Source organism: Urtica dioica, chromosome 5 (genome assembly GCF_054948205.1).
Source record: "Urtica dioica subsp. dioica isolate 48M chromosome 5, U.dioica_male_clone48M_v1_H2, whole genome shotgun sequence".
In the NCBI taxonomy this organism is placed as follows: Eukaryota; Viridiplantae; Streptophyta; class Magnoliopsida; order Rosales; family Urticaceae; genus Urtica; species Urtica dioica.
This window is the reverse complement of record NC_142760.1, coordinates 39,645,238-39,672,314: the sequence shown is the minus strand read 5'-3', so window position 1 is coordinate 39,672,314 and position 27,077 is coordinate 39,645,238. Positions and strand designations below refer to the sequence as shown.

The window sequence follows — 27,077 nt, the reverse complement described above, 5'->3', positions numbered from 1 at the left end:
ATGAAAAAAAAATCAAAGGTAACATTGACATTTCACATTAGATCCACTAATATTTTTGTTTTGATTATAATTTTGGTAAAATCTTTCTAATCACTAATATTACTGTCCAAATCCGTAATTTCAGTAAAGATGACGTATCTTTCCGAGGGAAATTCAAATGCTCTGCCTACCTATCCAATATTGGCGTTGACCGTAGAATCTATCACCACATCGAGTCGTGTCGTGTCTTTTTATTGTCGTCGCTCAATTTCATTCATGTGGAGGATTGTTGGAAATATTGTAATAAATGGTATTTCTTTACAATTGTGTGGCTGATTTGCGGCTAAGATTTGAGTGGGGTCCACTCATCGGAATTGACGAATTCCTACGTATTCTTATACCTCGTTGCGACGGATATAAGATTGAATGTTTATTTGCCAAAATCAATACTATATTGAATGAGAAATTGATGCTCAAAATGAGTTGGAAAACACCAATGTTGTGAAGGAAATGAAATATGTTGTGGATGCGTGTGAATATACAAGAGTCCCACATGTAAGAGATATGTGAACTTTGTGTGTGCTTATGTACCAATTGTGTGGAAAAGAGTTTGGGTTCCCAAGGGTGACCCAATCTTGTATAGGGGCAAGGGCTAAAAAAAGCCCAAGTTCACCACACGCGCGACGCCGCCGCCGCCGTCCGGGCGGGCGGGTCGAGTTGGGATGGGCTTGGGCCTAGATCCTAAATTTTTCCTTCTGATTTCTTTTTATTTTATTTAAATAAATTTTAATCATTTTATTTTGGTGTTAAGGTAGATGGTTTTGCATGGGTTTAGTGTTTGTAATCGTACCATCAATGCGACGTTTCTGAATTTGGTTGGACGAGCTTTCAAGGCTTGTAACCGTGCATTTAACATGCACTTATGGAGACGTTTAGTAACCGAGCATTATGGACAATTCTTTTAACCGTGCTTGACGTCTCCTATAAAAGGAGGTCCAAGTCTCTCATTCGAAATCATCCAGAGCAAGTCTTTCATACACTACTATAAACTGGGGATTCCACAACGGTACAGTACCGTTGTGGAATGATTCCACAACGGTTTTGTACCGTTGTGGAATCCTCAGCTGTGTAATGATTCCACAACGGTACTCGTCTCGTTGTGGAATCTTAGGGATTCCACAACGGTACAGTACCGTTTTGGAAACCTCCATTTTTCCACAACGGGACAGTCCCGTTGTGAGAAAATGGATCATTTTTTTGATAATTCGCCGCGGCCACGTATGGATTTAGCCGCAGCGAACTCTTCCACAACGGTACGGTTGTAGCATTGTGGAAGAGTTCACCGCGACCAATGTCATACGTGACCGCGGCGGATTTAAAATATTTTGGTTCTGGTTGGTTTCTCGCCGCGGCAACGTTACGTAGTCGCCGCGGCGAGATCTTCTACAACGGGACGATAGTACTGTTGTGGAAGAGTTCGCCGCGGCGAAATATATACGTGGCCGCGGCGAATATGTATTGAGTTTTTAAAAAAACTCTCGCCGCAGCAAGGTATACTTTTGGCTGCAGCGAGATGAATTCCTAGTAAAATTTGCCACGGCCAAATTATTACACGCCGCGGCCAAATTGTACCTGAGAGCTATTTTTTTTTGTTTTCCAATTAAAAAACCTGAAAATGAAATTATATATCCAAAACCAAATATCCATTACATCCATAACATCGAAAACATATCCATAACATCCAAAACCAAATATATATCCAAACCAAATATCTATATCCAAAATCAGACTAATATTCACATTATATAAAAGTTTGTATGTATGACACCCACTCTTCTCGAACTTTATCTAAGCTATCCGGTGTGTATGACTTCTTCATTTGTAATTTATCTATACCAACTCCAACAATATCACGCATATAACTTAAGACATTATACCCGCATTTCGTGTTTCCGATTTGTCTGGGAGCCGAGGCACTTGTGATTAAGGTTGATTGACCGTTACTTCGAGCTTCTTGGTTGTCTAGCTTGAAATCCGAAAAAATCCTTATACGCCCAACAAAAAAAAAATTAGAAAACAAATATTTGTGTAAATGAAATACTACAAATAACATGTAATTAATTTACCTTTTTATCAACTTCCTTAAATCCAATGAGATTTTATTTTTCAATGGATCGAAGAACATCGCTTGATCTTTCCAAAGATCGAAGACAACAAGCATCCAATTATCATTTAAATTGTACGGCATCAAAACTAGTTGTTTTGGTTTGCAATTTCGTACTATTTTGCCGATTTGCTTGACGCGTTCGGACAAATGGGTCTCATCGTTGTTGGTTTGGAGGTAGCAACTCAAACTCGCTTCAACAAAACACGTTACTTCACTCCGCTTATTTTTGTCTAATATGGATTGTAGATAACTACGAAAAATAATTATTGAATTAGTTAATAAAATGAAATATTGTATATTGATATAAGAAAAATAATATAAAAGAAATATTTACCCCATGTAAACCGTTATGCACGAAGCGCCTATAATCTCATATCTAAGGAATTCTTTAACATCGTCAAACATCACCGGAATATGCTCTACGGCGATACTTGTACAAACTTTGACATTGATTGAATCTCCTTTCGGTAACATTACTCGATTGGCATGTTGGGCGAGCAATCGAAACTTTGGATTAATCAACTTATATGAAATCTTCTTATCGTCATCGGCGCTAGGTTCACTATCACCACCGTACAATTGTACCGTTGTGGAATCCCGGACATTCCACAACGGTACAACTGTACCGTTGTTGAAGCATATAGATTCCACAACGGTACTGTGTTCCGTTGTGGTATATCCGTTGTGTAATCCAACATTTGTAGTAGTGATAGCTTCTTCTCTCCCTCTCTCTGAAATTATTTTCTTTATTTTTTTTTATTCGTAGTCTAGTTGCTTCTGGTACTAAGGTTCTAGTTCGCCGAAGTCAAGCCAAGAGGTGCTAAGCTTGTTTTGTTGTCGTTGTATCGTGGGAGGCTTTCGTTCAACTAATACAGCACCTGTGTAGGGCGATAAACAAAAGCTTCAAGGCATCCGTCCAACGGACCTCGACACTTTTTTTTTCGTTCTCTCTTTCTTGTCTTCATAACGGTACTCAAAGTTTTTTCCGGTTTTGTAATATTATTTATATCGGCTTTTTTTACTCCAATCCTAAAAAAACCAACGAGTTTATTTTTGGAAAATTGTCTTTATATTCCTTCAATATTACTATAATATTGCTAACATAAATTTAGTCTTACAATAAGCAATTTTTATTTACTATACTCTACTATTGGTTGTCTAAACTTAGATTGTTGTTTTGTATGTTAAACAATTTGGTGCTCGAAAGAAATGGTATAAAGAAGGTATATATTGATATATGTCGAACAATAACGAAACGCCACTTAAGAATCTAGAGAAGTCTCTGTTAGATTCGAATATCACGGGTGAAATCACCTAATTCCATGACCGAATCATGTTGAATAAATAAGAATCCCTCTCTTTCCGTACCCGTCACCTAATTCAATAACGTTAATGTTATTAAACGCAATATCTCAAATAAAATACACGATTAATTATTGCAACAGTTAGGACTTTTTTGGATATATTTTCGCTATTCCTAATCCCAATTGCTATAATATTTAAACAAATAATTGGCTGCATAGCCATCTTAAACACTAGCAATTTGGTTTTAGCCAACCTTTCGTTAATTTCCCGTAAATAGCCATCTTGCTTACGTAGCAGCTTATTAATTGAATTAGTTTTACATTTTTGCCCTTACGCTATTTTAATTAGGCAGTTTTTTTTTTTAATTTCGAATAAAATATTGAAACCGAATAGGGAAGTTTTCAAATTTGAAATTTGAATTTTCCAGCAGATTTTGAAAGTTCTCAGCCCATTTATTGTTTTGTATTTGGAAGTTTTAAGCGTTGACTTTAGTTAATTAGTTTCTATTTTCGTGGCAATTCATTATAGATAACATATGTAAATATATTCTTCATTTATTGATATTATTTTGTCTTCCATATATTCATAAATTCCAGAATTTTCGTGCCCAAAATATTTCCCGAATTTTTTTCAGTTTATTTACACGAATATACTGTACATATGCTTTGTATTTACAGTGAATATACTGTAAATATGCTTTGTATTTACAATGAATATACTGTAAATATGCTTCGTATTTACACGAATATACTGTAAATATGTTTTCTATTTACACGAACATACTATTAATGTGAGCAACAACCAAAAAAAAAAACTGTTCTTCGCGGAGTCCATGATTCCGATCGGGACCTTTGGACGCAGATCGCGGAGAGGAGGACGAAGTGACGCTTGACGGCAGTGGTGACGTGGTGGTGGTTGTGATTAGAAGTGGTGGCGGCGGCCTGAAGGAGGTGCTGCCTCTCGCGGCGCTTGGAGGCGGGGACCCAAGTGCTCTTCACGTGCGTGGCGCAGTCCAATCCCCGGCTCTTACAACAGGTGCGGCACCTCAAGTGGGGACGGTCCTTCTTGGTTTGGTTGCCGCAGTCCTGACAGCTCACGATCTCCGCCCGACCCCGACGAAGACCTCGCTGCCGCGCCGGAATATAACCCTCCACGTTGCTGTTCCTCCGCCTGCAGCCGGTACACCACCTGAGGCTGCGGTTGCCACAGATCGAAGTTCGACGCCTACGATAACGCCTTGTACGGCTGCTGCGTCCAAAACACTCCTCCGCCGCCTTGCTCTTGATGCTCCAGTGACGTCTGCGGTGGTCTCCCCGTGGAGGAGGACGATCCCCCTCCTCCGCCGCCTAGTGAGAAGAAGCCTGCCATGACGATGAGAGAGAGGAGGGGGTTTTAGTTTTTTTTTTTTTTTTTTTGGTTTGCGGCAGCGTTTCTCATTAAAAAGGCTTTTAATTTCCTTACCTTGAATAGCGGGAGCAGTTACTGACATTAATAACTAGTTATTATCCGTATATTTGTTTTAAATGTTTTTATTTTCGGTATGTAAATGGGCGGGAACAGTTGAGGTCATTTTGGTATTTTGTTATACTGTAAATAAATGAGTGTGGCTATTAACCGGAAATTAACCAAATGATGGTCAAATCCAAAATCGCTTTTGCTGGGTGGCTATATAGCTATATAACCCATATTTAAAATACTAGACGGTTGGTCTTCTAGATCATATGCGGAAGCGCATCTGATGAATCCATGACGGTTGATCTTCTAGATCAACACGTATACCCTAGAGAGTCCTTTGTTTATCTCTTATTTCACTCTGACGAAGAGATATCATAAAGTGACAAGTTATTACGTGTGACCTAGGGACCAATCGTATTTATAGGCAACAATTAGGTTAATCTGACGGACTTATTTCAGCTCATCATAGAAATAGAAGCACTAGTAGTCTACACATTAAAGGTCCACGATCTATTAGATACATTAAAGCCCAATATTCGTACACCAAATTAGATCACTTTAACTGAACTATCTTTATTGACACCTCACAACACATAATTATTTAACATATACGCCCAACATATTGGATTAAAGATCCAACAGTCTCTCTAAGCGTGCTTGTAAGTGCGATCACATGATAAACGAAACTAGAAAAATGCGTGAGAAAGTAAAAATTACGAGAGAGAAATAAATAAAAGGGAAGATGGAAAAAAATTATGTAAATTAGATGAAAGTAAAATTATGAGGGAGAAATAAATAAAAAAGAAGATCAAAATTTTATATTATGTAATTAAGATGGATTTCATTTTTGAAGAGGTTCAAACTTTAGTAAACGTCAAAAAAAAAAAAAAATTATGGTATCTCTTGTAATTTTTGTTACACAAACTATTGTGCCTTTTCTGTTAAGAAGAGGCAAATTACCTGCATATATGGACGAGGTCAGAAGTCTAGATTAAGGAGGGCTAATTTGCAACAAAAAATTCAGGAGTTGATTTATAAATTTTGAAGGTAAAAAATGTAAAAATAAAATAAAAAACAGGTAAAAAGTGCAAAAAAAAAAAAAAAAAAAAAATTGGGCTACAACCCACCATGGATTGCACCTGGCTTCGTGTCTGCCTGAATATATTGTAAAATTCCAGAAACAGTTTTGGAAAAACAAAATTAAACATAATCAAACTTTAGTTTTTTTTTGTTAATTAAAATTATTATACTATAAAATCTTAATTATTTTAAGAGTCAATAGATTTTAAATAGTTAATTTCTTTAATTTTATTTTATTAGCAGCAAATTTAAGAGAGGAAGGTAATTTTAAGGAAGAAAAAAGGATGGCAGAAAGTCCCAACTACGATTCTATTATTACTATTATTATTATTGATTGAGAAAAATGCACAGCTGACATGCATTAACTTATTAACCCAAACACACATAAAGCAAAAAAAAAAAAAAAAACCGTAAAAACACACGATAATGTGTCTCCTGTGTTTTTTTTCCAACCAAACCAACAATAAAGAGGAAAAAAAAAAAACACTAGCCAGCATAGACAGCTATAGAGGAGAGCAGAGACGTCTACATGATCATGGGAAAGCTGCAGGTGGAAGGGGTGACTTTGCACATTCCGGGCAAGTTTCTGGCGGCGCTCATCATCTTCGGAACGAACTCAGGCTCCGTGGCGGTGACCTGAGTCATCTCTGCTCTCAGAGCCTCGCAGACGCACTGGTCCCTCTCCAAGGCCTTGAGCTGCTCGCAGCAACTGTCCAACATCTGCTCGCCGGACTCGCTCTCTCGCGGAAATCGGGGCCCGCCTTCTTGCTCCTGGATCTTGTGGCCCAAGAACTCCATGCACGGCTTCAGGTCAACTCTCGTGACGGCCTTCTCGCACTTCCCTCCCATCCCACGGCTCTGCTCGTCCGTCACCACCGTCGTCATCGTGATCGTCCGGAACGCCGCCGCGGCGTGGACCGCCAGGAACAGGGTCGCCAGAACAGCTACGAGCTTCGACATATTATATTATATTATATTATAGTGTACTTTGTGTGTTTGACCAATGTTGAGATCTAGGGTTTTATTTATAGGGGTTTGAGGGTTTTGCATGTCAAGTACGTGGAATATTTTACGGTCGGTCCTTCGTTTGTGGTGGCAACAGGGTTGTTTGCATGCATACCCACCTCACATGCATGAGAACGGATGATATATCAAAATATCCATATTTGCATGATATATATTTAATACCTTTGGCTGGTCTCAAGGATGTTTGCATCATGTGAAGTTACGTGGAAGAATTATGGCCAGAGGGTTTATTGCAGTGCTATCCACGTAAGGTCTTCCACATTATGCATGGCGACGAGTGTCGGAATTTCTCTGTTTGTTGCTTTGTGTTGATCGGACAAATTATAAATTTAGCCGATCATATAACGGATATACATTATTTGAAGAAAAGACAACATTAAGCAAATTGAGCCTGTTGTCTTTTCTTTCTGGTGCACTAAAAAATAACCATAATAACGTTTTTTTACATTTAGTAGAGTAATTTGAACCTCACTAAAAAATGAGGTACACTTCGTATTTTATATGGAGACATGTCTTCTCCTTATCACATATCCATATACATAAACCATAATATCTTAGTATTAAGCCCAATTGGCAACAAAAGATCTTAAAATAATATATTCTCCTCTCTTTTTATTGATTCCTTACATAAGTGAACATGATAATTAATTTCAAGAGTGCCGAAGCATAAACGGTCGACAAAGATTGTAATTGACACTACTCCATAAAATTTCGTTCGAGTTTCGACGAAACGACAAGCCGCTTTTCCTAACGACGTTGGATGTCGTTCATGCCATGTTATAAAAATTGTCCAAAATCATTCTATTTTCGGGAAATCCGGAGAAAAATAAAACCTTTTTTCCAAAAATTGGTGACTGTGGAGGAGAGTTAGAGATCACACGAACTCCGGCAGCAGACGACGAATGTCCACATTTCCGGTGTCATTTCGGTGCGGCGGAGTGAAAAAGTGTACTTATTTCGGCGATTTTCGACGGGGCCGGAAGAATGGTGGAGAAGGAGTTAGGAGGAGAGAGAGAACGATCAAAGGAAGAGAACGATGATAGTAAATAAGTAGGATTATGAGTCATTAATGTTTTTCTGAAAGCTACTGACATTTGCTATAAAAAAGGAAAAAAGTACTCTGGATTCTTCGAGGTACCTTGGTTTTGGAAAGTCGAGGCCAGTTTCTTGAGTCCCTCGTGCTTCTTTCGAGCAGCGAGTTTTCCTTTCTGGACTTTTGCGAAGTTTGTCGCACGATGTAGTGCCTCTTCGATTGTTGTAAGGCTATTGACCACCGGTTCTTCTCGAAATCGGGACTCGTACTAAAACCCGTACTTAAGCGCCGCTAAAGCAGTAGATCAGTTACTAACTCCGGTTGCCTTGGACAAAATGGTTTTGAATCTCGTCAGTATGCCTCAAGAGATTCTTGAAATGGTACCGGATTGAAAATTCTTGGCTGATATTTTATTAAAGAATGAAATCAGTTCGACTGAAATTGTGTTAAAGAAACGGTTCATAATAATCAAAATAAAATCACGCTTAATATGTAAGAGTATCAATTGTCATTTGGAACTTCCAGATCAAGTATTGCAATGAACAAGATTAAAAAAAAAATGTTAAATAGTTTATTATTTTTTATATTTTTTTACAACCACAAATTATTTCTAATAAACCAATGTCTATGTAAACTAAGATGAATGAAAGACCTCATTTCTAACATTCAAAGTATATTATAGAAAGATAGACCGAGTCAACATTTTCAAAAGGTAAATTAAGACTTGAAACAGAGAAATTCCGACACTCGTCGCCATGCGTAATGTGGAAGACCTTACGTGGATAGCACTGCAAACATCCTTGAGACCAGCCAAAGGTATTAAATATCATGCAAATATGATATAATGATATCATCCGTTCTTGTGCATGTGAGGTGGGTATGCATGCAAACAACCCTGTTGCCACCACAAACGAAGGACCGATCGTAAAATATTCCACGTACTTGACATGCAAAACCCTCAAAGCCCTATAAATAAAACCCTAGATCTCAACATTGGTAAAACCGTAAAACACACAAAGTACACTATAATATAATATAATATGTCGAAGGTCGTAGCTGTTCTGGCGACCCTGTTCCTGGCGGCCCACGCCGCGGCGGCGTTCCGGACGATCACGATGACGACGGTGGTGACGGACGAGCAGAGCCGTGGGATGGGAGCGAAGTGCGAGAAGGCCGTCACGAGAGTTGATCTGAAGCCGTGCATGGAGTTCTTGGGCCACAAGATCCAGGAGCAAGAAGGTGGGCCCCGGTTTCCGCGAGAGAGCGAGTCCGGCGAGCAGATGTTGGACAGTTGCTGCGAGCAGCTCAAGGCCTTGGAGAGGGACCAGTGCGTCTGCGAGGCTCTGAGGGCAGAGATGACTCAGGTCACAGCCACGGAGCCCGAGTTCGTTCCGAAGATGATGAGCGCCGCCAGAAACTTGCCCGGAATGTGCAAAGTCACCCCTTCCACCTGCAGCTTTCCCATGATCATCATGTAGACCTCTCTGCTCTGCTCTATAGCTCTCTGTCTATGCTGGCTAGTGTTTTTTTTTTTTCCTCTTTTTTGTTGGTTTGGTGGGGAAAAAAAAAAAAACAGGAGACACATTATCGTGTGTTTTTCGTTTTTTTTTTCACTTGTTTTTGCTTTTCTAATATGTGTGTTTGTTGTAATAAGTTAATGCATGTCAGCTGTGCATTTTTCTCAATCAATAATAATAAAAGTAGAATCCTAGTTGGGACTTTCTGCCATCTTTTTTTTTTTGTTTCTTAATTAAAATTAGCTTCCTCTTAATTTCGGTTTCTTATATATACGTATATTGGGACAGGTTTAATATCAAGGTAGAGCAGTGACACGGGTATTGACACAACTTTTATCATATTTAGTATGATAAGATTAAATAAAAAAAAATTGAAGTTAATTGATTAGTGAACTATCAAAAGTTTAGTAAAATATTAGTTTTCAACTTTTAACGAAAAAATCTAGTCCTAAATACAAATCTGACATGCATGTGAATTGGATTTTGATACGATACTACAGAAACATGTTTAACTCCGGCTAAATCTCTGGCGACGCCCTAAAAACATGTTTAATTCAGTAGTGATTGGTCTGCCGCTATATTCCAATATGAATGGTAGGGGTCGGTATCTTGGCATTCCCACATATTAGTCTATGGCTATGCTGGTTAGTGTTTTGTTTGTTTTTTTTGTTTTTTTTCCTTTTTTTTGGTCAGATGGAAATAAAACAAGAGACACATTATCGTGTGTTTTTCGGATTTTTCCCTTTTTTTTTTATGTGTGTTTGGTTTTGGGTTAATAAGTGCATCCATGACAGCTCTACACATTTCTCAATCAATAATAATAAGATAGAATACTATTTGGGACTTTATACCTTTTTTTTTATAATTTTAAAAAGCGCCGACTAAACAACTAGCCAAAATAACACCCCTGTTTTAAAATTATAACCCAACTATTAATATATTTAGGATAATAGCCAATTTATCATGACAACATTCTAATATTCCAATAGTACCCTTAGGTTAATATTATTAACTATCATAGTAAATAATATCATCCATAACAAAAAAAATTTGTAAATCTAATTAACAATAACAAAAACTACAGTAAATAATATTTGTTGTAACAAGAACGACAGTAAATCTTATTTACCGTAACAAGAACAATAGTAAATATTATTTACCGTAACAAGAACAAAAGTAAATATTTTTTTACCGTAACAAGAACAAAAGTAAATCTTATTTATCATAACAAGAACGACAGTAAATCTTATTTACCGTAACAGGAACAATAGTAAATCTTATTTACCGTAACAAGAACAATAGTAAATCTTATTTACCGTAACAAGAACTAGTAAATCCGACAGTAAATACAATTTACTAATTATTTCTGTGAATAATCGAGGACAGTAAATCCGTCAGTAAATACAATTTACTAATTATTTCTGTGAACAATCGAGAACAGTAAATCCGACAGTAAATCATATTAACCATTCGCTATCCTTAGCATTCGCATTCTCAACACTTCAACATCATAGCAACGTCAAAGGTAGAAAATATCAATTGTGAAATCCATAATTCTCTATATCAGATACATACATTTAGGGGAAAATTTAGCAAATAAATACAAAATTCATCAACTCTATATATATATATATATATATATATATATATATATATATATATATATATATATACACGATTGCTTTGCTTTTGCATCGCCCAACAGGCCCAAGCCCAACACGCCCACGCCCAAATCTCCGACCATCCACCGCCGCTCGCCTTCCCTCGCTCCGTCTCTCCCTACGTCTCGCGAAGGAAATCGGACGCCTCCTCCGCCACGTGGACCCATCCCCCGCCGCACGATCACCGCCACCACCACCGCCTCAGATTCTACAGCACGGCTCAGGTGGGGCCCATGTACTACGACTCTTCCGCCTCCGTCGCCGATCCCGATCCCTACCCAAACAAGGCCAAGAAGAAGAAGAGCAGGTTCTCTCTCATCACCAACCTATTCCGCTCCAGATCCGACAAATTCGAAATCCACGGCCGCCACGTGCCTCCCTCCTGGTTCTCCGCGATCTTCACCGGCAACGGGACCAGATCGTCCGACTATTGCTCCTCCGCCGCCACCACCACGGGGGGTTCCGGACTAGGAAGCCACCGACGGATCGAGGAATGTCGCCGGATTTCGACTACGCCTGCGACGAGCTCGACGACGATCGCTCGCCTTCCGGGAGTGGAGACACCACGGAGACGTCGTCGTCGTGGAAGAGAACTCCCGCGGTGCCTCCTCCGTCGGCTCGGCGGTCGAAGCCGGGGATGAGCCCTAATCGGCACTGGGCTCAGCGATTTTGGGGAATTTGAGTTTGGATTGAAACGTGAGAGAGTGAGAGATAGGGTATTTTGAGGCAAAGGGTAATTCTGGAAATTTGGGCTAGTTACCTAATAAACTAATAATTGGGCTATTATTTTAAAACCTCTCTCTTCAAGTGGCTAGTTATTTATCAATCTCTTCTTAAAATTATACCTTCCTCTCTTAATTTTGTTGTTGTTGAGGTCAACAACGGTAAAATGCAACTCCCTTGGCTCATCCCAATAATTGGACCGGTAATCGAAAGGAAGTGGCACTTCTATTTCCAGTAAACTACCTTTCAAATGCTTATTCGAAATTTTCGTTAAACTTAATGAAAATATGGATTTTCATTCATTTTCATTAATAATAAAAAATTAAAATTTAAATGGTAAATCAAAAGGACTAAACTCTTAAAAGAATGTTCTAATATATCAATTGAATTTCATCTTTATTGATAGCTTTTAAAAAAAAAAAAAAAAAAAAAAAAAAAAAAAAAAAAAAAAAAAAAAAAACACTGCAACAATATTATGAGTAAAACATTATGTGATAATATATGTAATATTATGATATATGACGTGTCATTTGTTAGAGGCTGAGACAAGCGTGTATAAGTATCACAATCAGTGTAATGAAACGATTAAGCAACATAACAATTCAATAACAGAATTCTGTTACAGATATTTTCTCTCTCGCTCTCTCTCACTCTATCACTCCATTATCGCTTCTCTACATGGTATCAGAGCTCGCTGATCCAACAATGGCGGAGACTCAAAACAATTCCCAAACAGAAAATCCAACAAACACAAACACCTCTGCTACGCCGAACTCTGCTGCGCCGAACTCCTCATACTCGGCAATGGCGAATTTCTATCAGAATCTTCAAATGCCCTCCCTCAACCAAACCCTAGCAGTCAAACTTGATCGCACAAATTACCTCCTTTGGAAAACTCAGCTTGAGAATGTCATCATTGCGAATGGTCTTGATTATCTCATTGAAGGCTATTCCTGTCCAAACAGACTCTTCGAAGACGGAGTCACAACCAATCCTGAGTATATTCTCTGGCAGCGACAGAATCGGCTTCTCATGGCGTGGATCTACTCATCACTGACCGAAAGTGTAATGGCTCAGATCATCGGCATCAAAACCTCATACGAGATCTGGACAGCGCTTGAACGAAGTTTCTCATCTTCGTCAAAGGCAAAGATTCTCCAGCTTCGTCTTCAACTGCAAACAACGAAGAAAGGAGGTACAACCATGTCTGAATATATCTTGAAGATCAAGTCTATTGCCGACAATCTGATTGCCATCGGTGAAACTATCTCGACTCAAGATCAAGTTCTCTATGTGCTTGGTGGACTAGGAGCTGAATACAATTCTTTTGTGACTTCAGTCACCACACGCGGTGATTTTCCTTCAATTGATGAACTCTATAGCCAATTGATGACTTTTGAGAACAGACTTGAACAGCAGAGATCTGTAGATGACAACTCAGTCATTCAGGCAAATTATGCCAACTCCAACGGCAACAGCACCAACAAGAGAGGAAAGCCTAAGTTCAACAACAACTACAACAACAACAACCAATTCAGTTCTGCAAACAATTGGTCACAGCCTTCACAATTCAATCCCGGCCGTGGAAGAGGTGGAGGACGAGGTATTCTTTCACCATCACCAAATCAGAGTTTCAATGGCCGTGGAGGACGTGGTTTCTTCAATGGCAACAACAACAACAATCACAACAACACCAACAAACCTACATGTCAAGTGTGTGGCAAATATGGTCACTCGGCGATTAAATGCTACCACCGCTTTGATCAGAATTACTCAGCGAATAATGATGCTTCAGTGGCTGCGATGTTCACCAACTACTCGGCTCCGACTAACCTGGCTGAAGCTGCGTGGTACATGGATTCTGGAGCGAATCACCATCTCACAAATGATGTTGCTCAGATGAATGAATCCTCAAATTTCGCTGGATCTGACCAAGTAACTGTTGGAAATGGTAACTGTCTTTCCATTCGAACTGTTGGTAAAGTTCAGCTGAACAGGAACAATAATTCTTTCAAACTGAACAAAGTTTTTCATGTTCCAAGTCTTACACAAAATCTGATCAGTGTTCAGAAATTTTGTGCTGATAATGATGCTATAATTGAGTTTCATGATGACTCATTTGCTGTGAAGGACAAGGATACGAGACAGGTTCTTCTTCAAGGGCCAACTAGCAATGGCTTGTACAGATTTCCAGATGCAGATCAGTCAATGTCAACCTCTCATGTACAGAACAAGACACATTGCTTCTCTTCCTTCACTGAGTCGAATAAAGATCCAAATTGGCATTCAAGGCTTGGCCATCCGTCTACAGCTGTGTTGAGCAAAGTGTTATCTAGTAACAATCTGAAATCTTGTATCTCTACAGATTTTTGCAATTCCTGTCAGTTAGCAAAAAGCCACAGATTACCGTTTACTAGATCAAACACTAGAGCAGTTGTACCTTTTGAAGTTGTGCATTCGGATATATGGGGGCCTTGTCCTGTTGATACAGCTAATGGAATCAAGTATTTTTTACTGTTCATCGATGACTATAGCAGGTTCACTTGGATTTACTTACTTAAGTCAAAAGATGAATGCCTGACATACTTTCTCAAATTCAAAGCTCTGGTTGAAACTCAGTTTAACACAGTAATTAAGGCTCTACAAACTGACTGGGGAGGCGAGTTTAGGACAGTATCTGAGTACTTGTCAAAGTATGGAATCAGGCATAGAGTTTCATGTCCTTATACTCCACAGCAGAATGGCAGAGTTGAGCGAAAGAATAGACACATAGTGGAGGTTGGTCTAACGCTACTCACTGAAGCACACATGCCACTAGAGTTCTGCTTCTATGCGTTTCAAACTGCTGTGTATCTGATAAACAGACTCCCAACGCCAGTTCTTCAGCAAAATAGTCCATATGAAGAGTTGTATCACAAGAAACCGAGCTTCGACCATATCAGAACTTTTGGTGTGTCTTGCTTCCCATATACGAGACCTTTTAACAGGCACAAACTCGAAGAAAGGTCAATCCATTGTGCTTTCATGGGATACAGCTCGAAACACAAGGGCTACATATGTCTTGATATTCCAGCTAGAAGATTCTACATCTCAAGGCATGTCATCTTCAATGAGGATTCCTTTCCATTCAAGACAATCAAAGAGCTCTCTCTGAAACCCTCTACAACATCCTCGTCAACAACTTTACCTGTTCACATGCCGATCATCACCACTGTTCTCAGCCCTCTCGAATCATCCACTTCACTAGCTACAACTCAACAGCAACCACCTCAGATATTATCAACAGTCTCAACACCATCACAAAGAACCTCTCCTGAAATCTCTACCACTCCTCAATTGCCTACCACTACTACACAACCTCAATCCTCAACACCACCACCAACTTGTCCTACAACCTCAGGCAACACAATAATCCCTGCTGATCTGCCTACAGCTACAACGAGGTCGACTCACATCATGGTCACACGGTCAAAAACAGGTCATTCGAAACCTAAAGCACTTGTTGCTGTTTTACCTACTTCCAAATGTGATCCTGAAACATATACAGAGGCTCAAAAACATTTGCATTGGCAACAAGCCATGGTCACAGAACTCGATGCTCTATATGCAAATGGCACGTGGGAACTTGTTCAGCCACCTACAGGAGCTGAAATTATTGGCTGCAAATGGGTTTATCGTACCAAACTTCGCTCGGATGGTACACTAGACAAATACAAAGCTAGGCTAGTTGCTAAAGGCTTCAATCAAGTATTTGGTCTGAACTACTTTGACACATTCAGTCCGGTTGTCAAGCAAGTAACAATCAGAGTTGTGTTGTCAATAGCTATGGCAAATAACTGGCAGCTACGACAAATTGATGTAAATAATGCTTTCCTGAATGGAGATCTTCTGGAAACAGTTTACATGCAGCAACCACCCGGCTTCAAAGATCCTCACAATCCTTCTCATGTGTGTCATCTCAAGAAAGCCTTGTATGGCTTAAAACAAGCACCTAGAGCTTGGTTTCAGAAGTTAACCTCGGCACTACTCACTTGGGGCTTCAATCAATCAAAAGCTGACACATCCATGTTTGTTTACAACAATGGTCCAACAAAGCTCTTGTTACTTGCCTACGTTGATGACATCGTCATTACAGGGAACAACAATGCTGCAATAGACACTCTTGTTCAGGATCTGCATTCTACATTTGCCTTAAAAGATCTTGGTCAGCTGAAATTTTTTCTGGGTATTGAAGTCACAAGAACAGCTGACACACTTCATCTTACTCAGTCAAAGCACATTTCTGATCTCCTCAAGAAAGCTGAACTCACTGACTCAAAGCCGTGTGCCACACCAATGCTCTCATCTCCTATCCTATCAACGCTGGATGGTGAACCTCTACAAGATCCTACCAAGTACAGGAGCATTGTTGGCAGCTTGCAATACTGCACAATCACTCGCCCTAACATTAGTTTTGCTGTCAACAAACTTTGTCAGTTTATGCACAAACCGACTGATGTACATTGGCAAGCTGCAAAACGCCTCCTTCGGTATCTCAAAGGTACTCTTCAACTTGGTTTGACACTTCATCGAAGCTCTTCAGTTGATCTTCTCGCCTTCTCTGATGCTGATTGGGCAAGTTGCCCTGATGATCGGAAAAGCACTGGTGGGCACTGCGTTTTTCTAGGGTCAAACCTAGTAGCGTGGGCATCTGCCAAGCAACGTGTTGTTTCACGTTCGAGTACCGAGTCAGAGTATCGCTCTGTCGCCACTGCTGTATGTGAACTAACTTGGATTCAGTCCTTGTTACGTGACATTGGGCAACCTTGCTTTCGCACGCCAACAGTGTTCTGTGATAATCTCAGCACCACCTACTTGGCAGCCAATCCAGTTCTTCACTCTCGTTCCAAGCATGTGGAAATTGACTATCACTTCGTCAGAGACAAAGTGCAGAACAAGTCACTTAGAGTTCAGTTCACGCCTTCGGCAACCCAACTAGCTGATGGCCTCACGAAGCCACTGGCTACTCAACAGTTTACATGTCTACGATCCAAGCTCTTCGTGCTTCCTCGCCCTTGAGCTTGAGGGGGGATGTGATAATATATGTAATATTATGATATATGACGTGTCATTTGTTAGAGGCTGAGACAAGCGTGTATAAGTATCACAATCAGTGTAATGAAACGATTAAGCAACATAACAATTCAATAACAGAATTCTGTTACAGATATTTTCTCTCTCGCTCTCTCTCACTCTATCACTCCATTATCGCTTCTCTACACATTATATGTATTTATAAATTATCTTTTGTAATATTAATTTATGTACATTAATACAAATTACACAAACTAAATTATATAACAAAAGTTATGATATAAACTTAATTATATAATAAATTTATAAACTTAAATATGAAGATATTGTTGTAGAGAAATATTTGTAGATAATTTGAGAGGATTTGAAAGTTTGAGAGAGAATAAGATTTGATTTTGTGAATAAAATGGTAAGAAATGAGATGTATTTATAGGAGAAATAAATAAATGGGTTAAAATTTCATTTCTCCAACGTTCACTGCTTTAACCTCACTCGGCCCAATAGTACAATTTTGGCATGCATTTCCGACATGCCTTCTGCCATTTTCGTGGTTTGTCGGAAAAAATTTTTCCACTTCCGTGAGGTAGAAAACACACATGGTAGTACTTCCTTCCGTGGCTTCCATTGTCGATTACCAGCATCACCCTTGTCTGCCTGTTATTCTCAAGTGACCAAAAAAGAACAAAATCAAAAGAGAAAATGGCGGCAAAAAGACCCAATATTTTCGCGTTGTAACGCTTAAGTACTCATTCTTTAAAAGTGGTGTGATAAATACCCAAGTTCAACAATTTGTCCCTCCATTACAACTTCTATCGTTAAATTAAATGTCGAGACACCTATCAAAATCTGAGAATGGCCTTGATTATATGAGAAAAATTAAATAAAAACAAATTATTCAAATAAACTTCTCTCTCTCTCTCTCTCTCTCTCTCTCTCTATATATCTCTCCACTGAACAAAGAAAAAAAATAGACCATCACTCGTCTTCTTCACCACACCACTCCTCACCCGCTTCCAGAATTCTAAAACTAGAAGAAGAAAATCACTCGCCATTTCTTGCTCTCAGAAGAACCCCTCTCTCCGATAAGCCCAGAAAATATGTCCTCTCTCTCCAGAGGCAGAGGGCGTTGTCAATGGTGCCCACAAGAAGAGTAGTAGTCTTTGCTTATGTACATTTGATGTAATAAAGTCTCACGAAGACTCTTGCTTGTAACTGTTGAATAATTAATAAAAGTTGAAACGTTCATTCTTCCTTGTCTGTTTGAAGCTTTAAAATAAACTATAGTCTGTAGTCCTTAAACAAACCTAACAACAAATGAAGAGTCAAATACAGATTTGCATGAACAAACTCTCATGATTTGCTTAAAACAGTATATTCACAATCTAAGGATCAAAGGGCTATTGATCTCAGTATGATTGTTAGGATGATCTATGATGTCTGATTATGGGACATTGAGAGTTGGAGACTTTATAGTTCCTCCTAAGTATCTTCTGAAGGTACTGAATTGACAAGTGCACTTCTAGAGACAGAATAAGAACAAACCATTTAACCTCTTATGTCTCGAATTCACTATGTATGAATTGCATCATGCTTACCTCAATCCTGAAATAAGACATGTCATTTCATAACTTACGTACTCTGAAAGAGAAAGTGTGAGCTCTAGACTCACTATGTGATATAGACAAGACCTATTGGTGAAATACTAAGTTGTGAAGATGTCATGAACAACTTTGTAAAGATCTTAAAGATATGAAATTCATGTACAAGATTGCTGAAATGCATTGTATATCACATCATGCTTTGTTCCTTGGAATGTGAATAAATGAACTGGTCAGTGTCCAAATTGAGTCGTGACTCTTTTGGATGAATCAATATGACTTGTTAGCTTCTCGTCAATACATTGTTTCTAACTTATTCACAAGCGACAAAGGAGTTGAGAAAATAACAACTAGAAAGGTAAAATGGTAATTTTGTAAAGGGAAATTGCCTCATTTACTACCAAAACAATAACTTTTTCCAATTTCCCACCAAAACCATAATTTGGCCAAAAATGCCACTAACTCATTTGTACAACTACCATTTTACCATCAACTACATTTTTTCTTACAATCTCAAACCAACCCACACCAATTCGTTTTAATGAGCAAATATTTAAGTCTGAAACATTTTGTCTTCCTCTCTCTCTCCGTCGCTCTCTCACTCTCTCTCTCCTGTAAATCTCGTCCAAGGTCGGTCACCCATGAAACCCCCACTCAAGCATTGAAACCATCTGCTTCTAAAAACCCACACCCAAGCGTTGACACCCTCACCCAAGCTATGAAATTGTGGCTCTGAAATCCTTGTCCAAGTTCAGCCCCCGCACAACGTCCTCGCCCAAGTTCCGACCCCAGATCATTGCTGAAACTAAAGCTCAAGGTTCGTTGTTTCTTCATTTTTTTAAAAAAATTGTGGTTTAAAAAGTTTTATGTCATTTTTATAGATTGTTTAACGAGATTTAAATGTTCTGTTTGGTCTGGGTATGTTCACCAGGTTTTCTGAAATCGTCAACAAAGTTCATTAATTGTTGACTTTAGATGTCAACAATGGACGTCAAATGTTGACATCTGAAGTCAACACATAATGAACTTTGTTGACATCAATGTCAACAATGGATGGAAATTATTGACGTCTAAAGTCAACAAATACGCTGCCTATGCTTTGTTCTACGTAGTGATGGAGGCTACAAGGCTCTGAAACACTCTTGGCCCTGGGTATTGAAGACACCAGTTCATCGCGGTTCAAAGTCGAAACCTACGCCAACATGCCACGGCAGAAAAACCTACAGAAGTTCATGATCGACCTATACCGACACGGGGCGGTGAAAATAGCGACCAAAGTGGGATCGAACATGGAGATGGATGATGATTAGGAAACATTTTATTTTGGTTAGTTAAAGTAATATTTAAGTACTTATTTATGACTTCTTCTTCATTCGGTTTGTTCATGTAAAAGATTAAGTACTCATTTGTTGTGTTAAACATGATGACATTGATGTCTATTTGCTTTTTTTGTCGATTGATGTTTGATGTCAACAAAACCCGTCTATTGTTGACATTGATGTCAACAATTGACGTCGACTGTTGACATTAGATGTCAACAATTATCGATGTCAACAGTTGACGTCAACTGTTGACATTAGATGTCAACAATTGTCGTCAACTGTTGAAATTAGATGTCAACAACTGACATCAAATGTCAACAGTTGACATCAATTGTTGACATCTAATGGATGAATTCAAATTTAGTTATTCACTTAGGCATTCAATTCATAACATTACAGATATATAAAACATAGTGTAAATAGACATAATAACCAGTTTCAGCCTTTCAAATCATACAAAAACCCATACACAAATATAAATATTAAGAAGTTTCAGGCATTCAAGTCATACAAAAATCCATACACAAATTTATATATAAATATTAAGAAGTTTCATACATTCAAGTTAAGGGCCATTTCTTCTTAATCCTCATCCTCCTATAGAAGAGGAGTTCCTCTCTCTGGCTTTTCAGCATAAACAGTCGTGTCCCCATGGGCACGATTTCCATAAAATCTCCCTTTTCGTTCAACTTAGTCTCCCAGTCGTCTCCGAAGACTTCTTTCATAACACTTTCGACATCGATGATCAGAATCGATCCAGGCTCACTACTAGAAAAAGAATCCAAGTACCATATGTACTCAGCCTGGCTCATTTGGAACTCCGTGAGTTGTGCATCCATTGACTACAATTTTGGTAACCAAAAATAAAAAATCACATCTACAATCACAAAAAATAATAACAAAAAATCAACTTTGCTTGGCATCAAAATGTACCTCATTTTTAGAACATTTTCTCTTTCGGGGTTCGAAGTCGTTAGAGCTTGTTGCCGGAGATTCAAGGGAGTGTTTTTTTGACATTTCTGCGTTTTTTTTACAATATTAGAGTCAACAACGTTCATTATTTGTTGATTTCAGATGTCAACAGTTGACGTCCATTGTTGACATCTAATGTCAACAACTGATGAACTCTGTAGAGTTTAGACGTCAATTTCTCTCATCAGTTGTTGACTTCAGATGTCAACAGTTGACGTCCATTGTTGACATCTAAAGTCAACAATTAATAAACTTCGTTGACGATTTCAAAAAACCTGGTGAACATACCCAGACCAAAAAGAACATTTAAATCTCTTTAAACAATCTATAAAAATGAAATAAAACTTTTTAAACCACAATTTTTTTAAAAAATGAAGAAATAACGAACCTTGAGCTTTAGTTTCAGCGAGGATCTGGGGTTGGAACTTGGGAGAGGACGTTGTGTGGGGGCTGAACTTGGACGAGGATTTCAGAGCCACAATTTCATAACTTGGGTGAAGGTTTCAACGCTTGGGTGTGAGTTTTTAGAAGCAGAGGGTTTCAATGTTTGAATGGGGGTTTCATGGGTGACCGACCTTGGACGAGATTTACAGGAGAGAGAGAGTGAGAGAGCGACGGAGAGAGAGAGAGGAAGAGAAAATGTTTCAGACTTGAATATTTGCTCATTAAAACGATTTGATGTGGGTTGGTTTGAGATTGTAAGAAAAAATATAGTTGAGGATAAAATGGTAGTTGTACAAATGAGTTAGTGGCATTTTTGGCCAAATTATGATTTTGGTGAGAAATTGAAAAAAGTTATTGTTTTGGTAGTAGATGAGACAATTTCCCTTTTGTAAATCACATCTAGTTGATGATATTCATGAAGGGTAAGCATAGATAATATTCAATGGATCCACTCATTACAATTAAGTAGAATTCTTGAGTAGAAAATATATTCATTTGAACCGAGAGATTTCAGTGTCAACTCTTTAGTGGAGTCAATTGACATTAAGCTAGAACTTGAAAAAGGTTTGTGAACTTTTGAGTCCAAGTATGCTAGCTCAAGCTTTGTTCATTTGGATCCATGAGGTCACTACCACAACTCTTTAGAGTAGGATTACTTAAACATGAAAGCTAAGTCAAAACAAGTTCAAATGTTGAACTAGACAAGTTTTACGAAAATTGTCTAAAGGGTAATTTTTTCTTTTTGACATGGGATGGTATGAATGTCAATAAATAAGTTTTTTGACATTGTCATATGACGAGAATGATATTAAGTCACACGGCCCACATCCTTGGATTGGGCCTTGAGGATTAATTTTATTTTATGGAATTTTATGTGAAAATTCTTAATGGGCTTTTCTTATGTTGTCATGAACAAATGAAGAAACATCTAGAAGCATGTTCTAGAAGCCCTTAATTTCGTGCACCATCATAGAAGAAAGAGAGATTATTTTTGTGCATTGATGTATGAAGATACTTGACAAAAGAAAAAGAGGAAACAAATTTCCTCTTGAAGGAAACCATTTGGGCGGCCAAGGGAGAGAAGAAATCAAATGAGGAAACAAATCCAAGGCCTTAATGAGGCATGTTGGACGTGCAAAGCAAGGGAAAAAAGAGGAAATAAGATTTGCTCATGAATATGTGATATTCAATAGAAAAGAGGAAACTACATTTTGAAGGTAATACTCATCCTATAAATACCCCACCTCATTCACAATTCACAACACAATTTTAGAGATTGAGAGCTTCTCTCTCTAGAAAAGTGGCCGCCCATCTCTCTCTCTCTCTCTCTAACCCTTCTTGTTCTTTTGTTTTGGCACCTAGGTCATCATTAGACCTTGCATTTGTTTTAGCTCTTTGGCTCCAAGACTTGTTCTTGAGTCATCGTGTTTAAAAGTGCCCACACACTAAATCCAACCATTCTCTTAAGACTCCAGTGGTAGAAACTTTCGTGGTTGCTCACAAGTTCAAGAAGACTAGTGGGAGTGCGTGCTGCGTGGGGAGACGAACGTTTCAACCTTCCAAAGGCTTCTCAACGTTCAAGCTCTATTCGAGGTTGGTACCGAGTAAAAACTAAATGTAGTTTTAAAATTTTAAATTATATGTTCATCCGCTTTGTCTAGGTTGTAAAAACGTTTTACGTGTTTTAAAGAAATTTTTTATATTCCGCTGCTTGCTAGAAGCGATAAATCTTTTCTTAACCCTAGATCTATTCCAACAGAGGGAAACCCCTCACTCCCACTCCGATGAGCTACTGGTTGTAGGTTCGGAGCTCGCCGGAGGACGACGTCGACATTGGGATGGGCGGCGATTTTCTTGATGTTGTTGATTGTGTCTCGGGATTGGAAATAAATCCGATTTTGTGTCTCAATCTCTGAAAAATGAATTTTTCCTGACCGCCTCCGACATAATCGATGGCTGGTCGAACTTGACTTCTTCATCGTCGGGGTATCAGCCGAACTCCTATTTTCAGCTCAACGACCAGTTCAAACACACCCGAGCTCCATTAATATCCAATCGTGGCATTGAACGACAGTTTGGTTACGAAGAATGGCGTGTTTCACAAAGACACGGATCTTCAAACAGGCTAGTGAATCTGATTCGGTACGACGTGACGGCGACAAGTTACAGTTCTCCGAATCCTTCGAGGAAACACTTATTTTAAGATGGTTTTGTAGAAAGAGATACCAAAAGTTTTGGGTCCGTAAAGTGAAGTCTTAGCATTTATCCTTATTGATTTATTGTCAAATTGTTATATGATACGATATTAAATTTATTTAAATTGATATGAAAATTGGTTTACAAAAACCGTAATTTAAAAAAAAAAAAAAAACATTCTGGTACTGTCCGATCTTGTTCACTGATTCTTTTCCCCCGAATATTAGAGTATATTTTACCCATGAACGAACTGGAAGTGTATAGTCCCGGTTTAGCCAAAATCATGTAATGTTTAGGCTGGAACACTCCGAGTCAGTTGGAACTCGAATTTTAACAAGGTCGTAACCGAAATAGCCAGAGTTCCATTTGTCCAGTTACTAGCCGAGGTGGTGACAGCCTATCGGGGACAATGTCATCGAGCGATAGGTGAGGCAGGGTATTATTGACGAGGATATGGTAGGCTATTGATGAGGATACATTCGCTTGGAAATTGAGTTGAGATTTTTTATAAGATAGTGGTTGAGACCGTCCAAACCATAGCTCATCTCAACGAAGTCTTATTTACCCTAAAGGAGGTGTATAGGCTATCATGAAACTAGCAGGGTTAGAAACCACACTCGTCAAATTCAACGCCCATCGTTAGTTACCAGAGATATCTATTGAGCCTCAAAGCTCACATAATACCCACTAGTGTCTTCCTTGATAGCTCAGAGTAGTTTCTCTTCCACACAGAACAAAGCTAGCTACAATAGTCGCGTTCATAGATGAACCTAATCACCATCTTTAACTGCAAGCAAAAAGGTTTATCACAAACCTGAAATTTGATGCTCACATGCATTTACAGAAACAGAAACTTAGAAAGAAAGAAAAAAAAAAAGGACTGCCATGGAAACAGCCTGTGGCCTTTAGAGCCACCTAAAGAGTACAGTGAGAAAAAAAAAACACAGATAAGCCAACAGAAAAGTTTTTGACAATGGATTAAAGAGCACAAAGGCCTCCGTTAACACAGCAAACAGGACAACCACCTCGGGACTTAGAATCCACCACGGAGACGGAGGACAAGGTGTAGGGTTGACTCCTTCTGGATATTGTAGTCCGCGAGAGTACGTCCGTCCTCGAGCTGCTTTCCGGCGAAGATCAGCCTCTGCTGGTCCGGCGGAATTCCCTCCTTGTCCTGGATCTTCGTCTTGACATTGTCGATGGTGTCAGAGCTCTCGACCTCCAAAGTGATGGTCTTTCCTGTGAGGGTCTTCACGAAAATCTGCATTCCACCGCGGAGACGGAGGACCAAGTGGAGTGTGGACTCCTTCTGGATGTTGTAGTCCGCCAAGGTCCTTCCGTCTTCGAGCTGCTTTCCGGCGAAGATAAGCCTCTGCTGATCCGGGGGAATTCCTTCTTTGTCCTGTATCTTAGTCTTGACGTTGTCGATGGTGTCAGAGCTTTCAACCTCGAGAGTGATGGTCTTTCCCGTGAGAGTCTTGACAAAGATTTGCATGCCTCCGCGGAGACGGAGGACCAAGTGAAGGGTCGATTCCTTCTGGATGTTATAGTCTGCCAAGGTCCTTCCATCCTCGAGCTGCTTTCCGGCGAAGATAAGCCTCTGCTGATCCGGTGGAATTCCTTCTTTGTCCTGAATCTTAGTCTTGACGTTGTCGATGGTGTCGGAGCTCTCGACGTTTTCCCGGTGAGGGTCTTCACAAAGATTTGCATGCCACCACGGAGCCGGAGAACCAAGTGGAGTGTGGACTCCTTCTGGATATTGTAGTCGGCGAGTGTACGGCCGTCCTCGAGCTGCTTTCCGGCGAAGATAAGCCTCTGCTGGTCCGGGGGAATTCCCTCCTTGTCCTGGATTTTTGTCTTGACATTGTCGATGGTGTCGGAGCTCTCGACCTCCAAGGTGATAGTCTTTCCGGTGAGGGTCTTGACGAAGATTTGCATGCCTCCACGGAGACGGAGGACCAAGTGAAGTGTGGACTCCTTTTGGATGTTGTAGTCGGCGAGAGTACGGCCGTCCTCGAGCTGCTTTCCGGCAAAGATAAGCCTCTGCTGGTCCGGAGGAATTCCCTCCTTATCCTGGATTTTTGTCTTGACATTGTCAATGGTGTCGGAGCTTTCGACCTCAAGGGTGATGGTCTTTCCTGTGAGAGTTTTCACAAAGATCTGCATCTGGTTTGTAAAGAGTTGGATATTAACAATTTCGTAAGAAAACAAACAGGAAATACCCAAATAAATATAAAAGTTTAAAGCTTCAATTCTTCTTCTAAGGATCAAATGTGATGAAAAGAAAATTAAAATTCCGAGTATAATATCCAGGCAATAATTATTTAACAACCTCTATGAAATCAGAAACAACACAATCTTATCCCAACGGGTTTCGAAAATGAATCTTGGTCACACGGTTCTGATAAAAAAAAATAGTAAATTCCACTTCCAAAGATATCAAACCCTAGAATTTTCGAGAATTATTCTACGAAAATAAAAATAAAAATTCCAAGGTCGCAACAGAAACACGCCTACCAAAGTTGAACAATCTTTCAAAATCTAAACGAGGTTCCAGAATTAAATCGACGATCAGATACATAAATAAATAATAGATTTAACATAAATCTCACGAGACCAAACTTACATCAAACCCTAAGCCAAAACCTAACAAATCACATAATAAATTAAACGAAAAAGAAATGATCGAAAGAGAAAAGAAATACGTTTAAATTGAAGAAGGGGAGAGCTTCGAAGAAGGGGAAGTAAAAGTTTTGAGAGAGCTTTCGAGAGAGAAGTTGATGAGAGAAGTGAACGGTGAATGAATTACCCAGGGAGGAGCGTGGTATTTAAAGACAATTCAGCCAATTAAACAATTCCACGTGGCGGTTGCTTAAGGGTATTTTACCTGTCCCACACGGAACAACTTTTCTTTTTCCTGGCTTTTACTGAGTTTAGCTCGGTCACGCTCTATTTATAGCGCGTGTCTTTATTGTATTCAAACATAATTTAAAGATTTGTTAATAATTACCCTATTTATAAGGGGTAAGTTAAAATTATAGCCAATTTATTAACTTATTTAAAATATAATAATCAATATCAAATTGAGTTTTCAAAAATACCCTAATTCCTTACCGGTACCAACAAATAACCTATGCACGATAATAAATCTTTACCAATAAATTCGAGAGCGGAACCAACCACCGGATATCATCCCCATCGAGACTCCCTCTCTTTCGTCCATCTCCGAAATAAGTAACTCAATTGTTTCCTTTCTCCTCTGAAAATCCTAGAATCGAAGAGACCAGAGGCCTCATGATTCTCTACCGCGATGACGTTGCTTCTCATGCTCTTCCCTTAAGTCCGATCTCTCTTTCTCTTTTGGATCAGTTTCAGAATTTAATTTTTATAGAGCTTATCAATCAAAGGATGATGAGCGCCGCCAGAAACTTGTCCGGAATGTGCAAAGTCAGCCCTTCCACCTGTAATTTTCCCATGATCATGTAGACCTCTGCTCTATAGTTGTCTATGCGCTTTTTTCCTCTTT

The 27,077-nt window shown here is 39.1% G+C and overlaps 3 protein-coding genes, 1 non-coding gene and 1 pseudogene across 4 annotated transcripts; 3 read left to right on the top strand and 2 right to left on the bottom strand.

The window, feature by feature from the left end:
* Nucleotides 1-6,409: 6,409 nt before the first annotated feature.
* On the bottom strand, nt 6,410-6,978 carry LOC149398438 (2S seed storage albumin protein-like). Its single transcript, XM_089615319.1, has one exon. The coding sequence runs from the start codon at nt 6,944-6,946 to the stop codon at nt 6,512-6,514; it is 435 nt and encodes a 144-aa protein (XP_089471445.1). The 5' UTR covers nt 6,947-6,978; the 3' UTR covers nt 6,410-6,511.
* A 2,089-nt stretch (nt 6,979-9,067) lies between these two features.
* On the top strand, nt 9,068-9,773 carry LOC149398437 (2S seed storage albumin protein-like). Its single transcript, XM_089615318.1, has one exon. The coding sequence runs from the start codon at nt 9,086-9,088 to the stop codon at nt 9,521-9,523; it is 438 nt and encodes a 145-aa protein (XP_089471444.1). The 5' UTR covers nt 9,068-9,085; the 3' UTR covers nt 9,524-9,773.
* Nucleotides 9,774-11,237: 1,464 nt separating this feature from the next.
* LOC149398436 (uncharacterized) lies at nt 11,238-12,047 on the top strand (annotated as a pseudogene).
* Nucleotides 12,048-13,211: 1,164 nt separating this feature from the next.
* On the top strand, nt 13,212-13,348 carry LOC149398435 (small nucleolar RNA Z247). Its single transcript, XR_016299319.1, has one exon. It is a non-coding gene; the product is annotated as a small nucleolar RNA Z247 (small nucleolar RNA).
* Nucleotides 13,349-24,291: 10,943 nt separating this feature from the next.
* On the bottom strand, nt 24,292-25,758 carry LOC149398434 (polyubiquitin). Its single transcript, XM_089614988.1, has one exon. It carries the CDS (start codon nt 25,044-25,046, stop codon nt 24,585-24,587), a length of 462 nt encoding a protein of 153 aa, XP_089471114.1. The 5' UTR covers nt 25,047-25,758; the 3' UTR covers nt 24,292-24,584.
* Between the last annotated feature and the right edge of the window lie 1,319 nt (nt 25,759-27,077).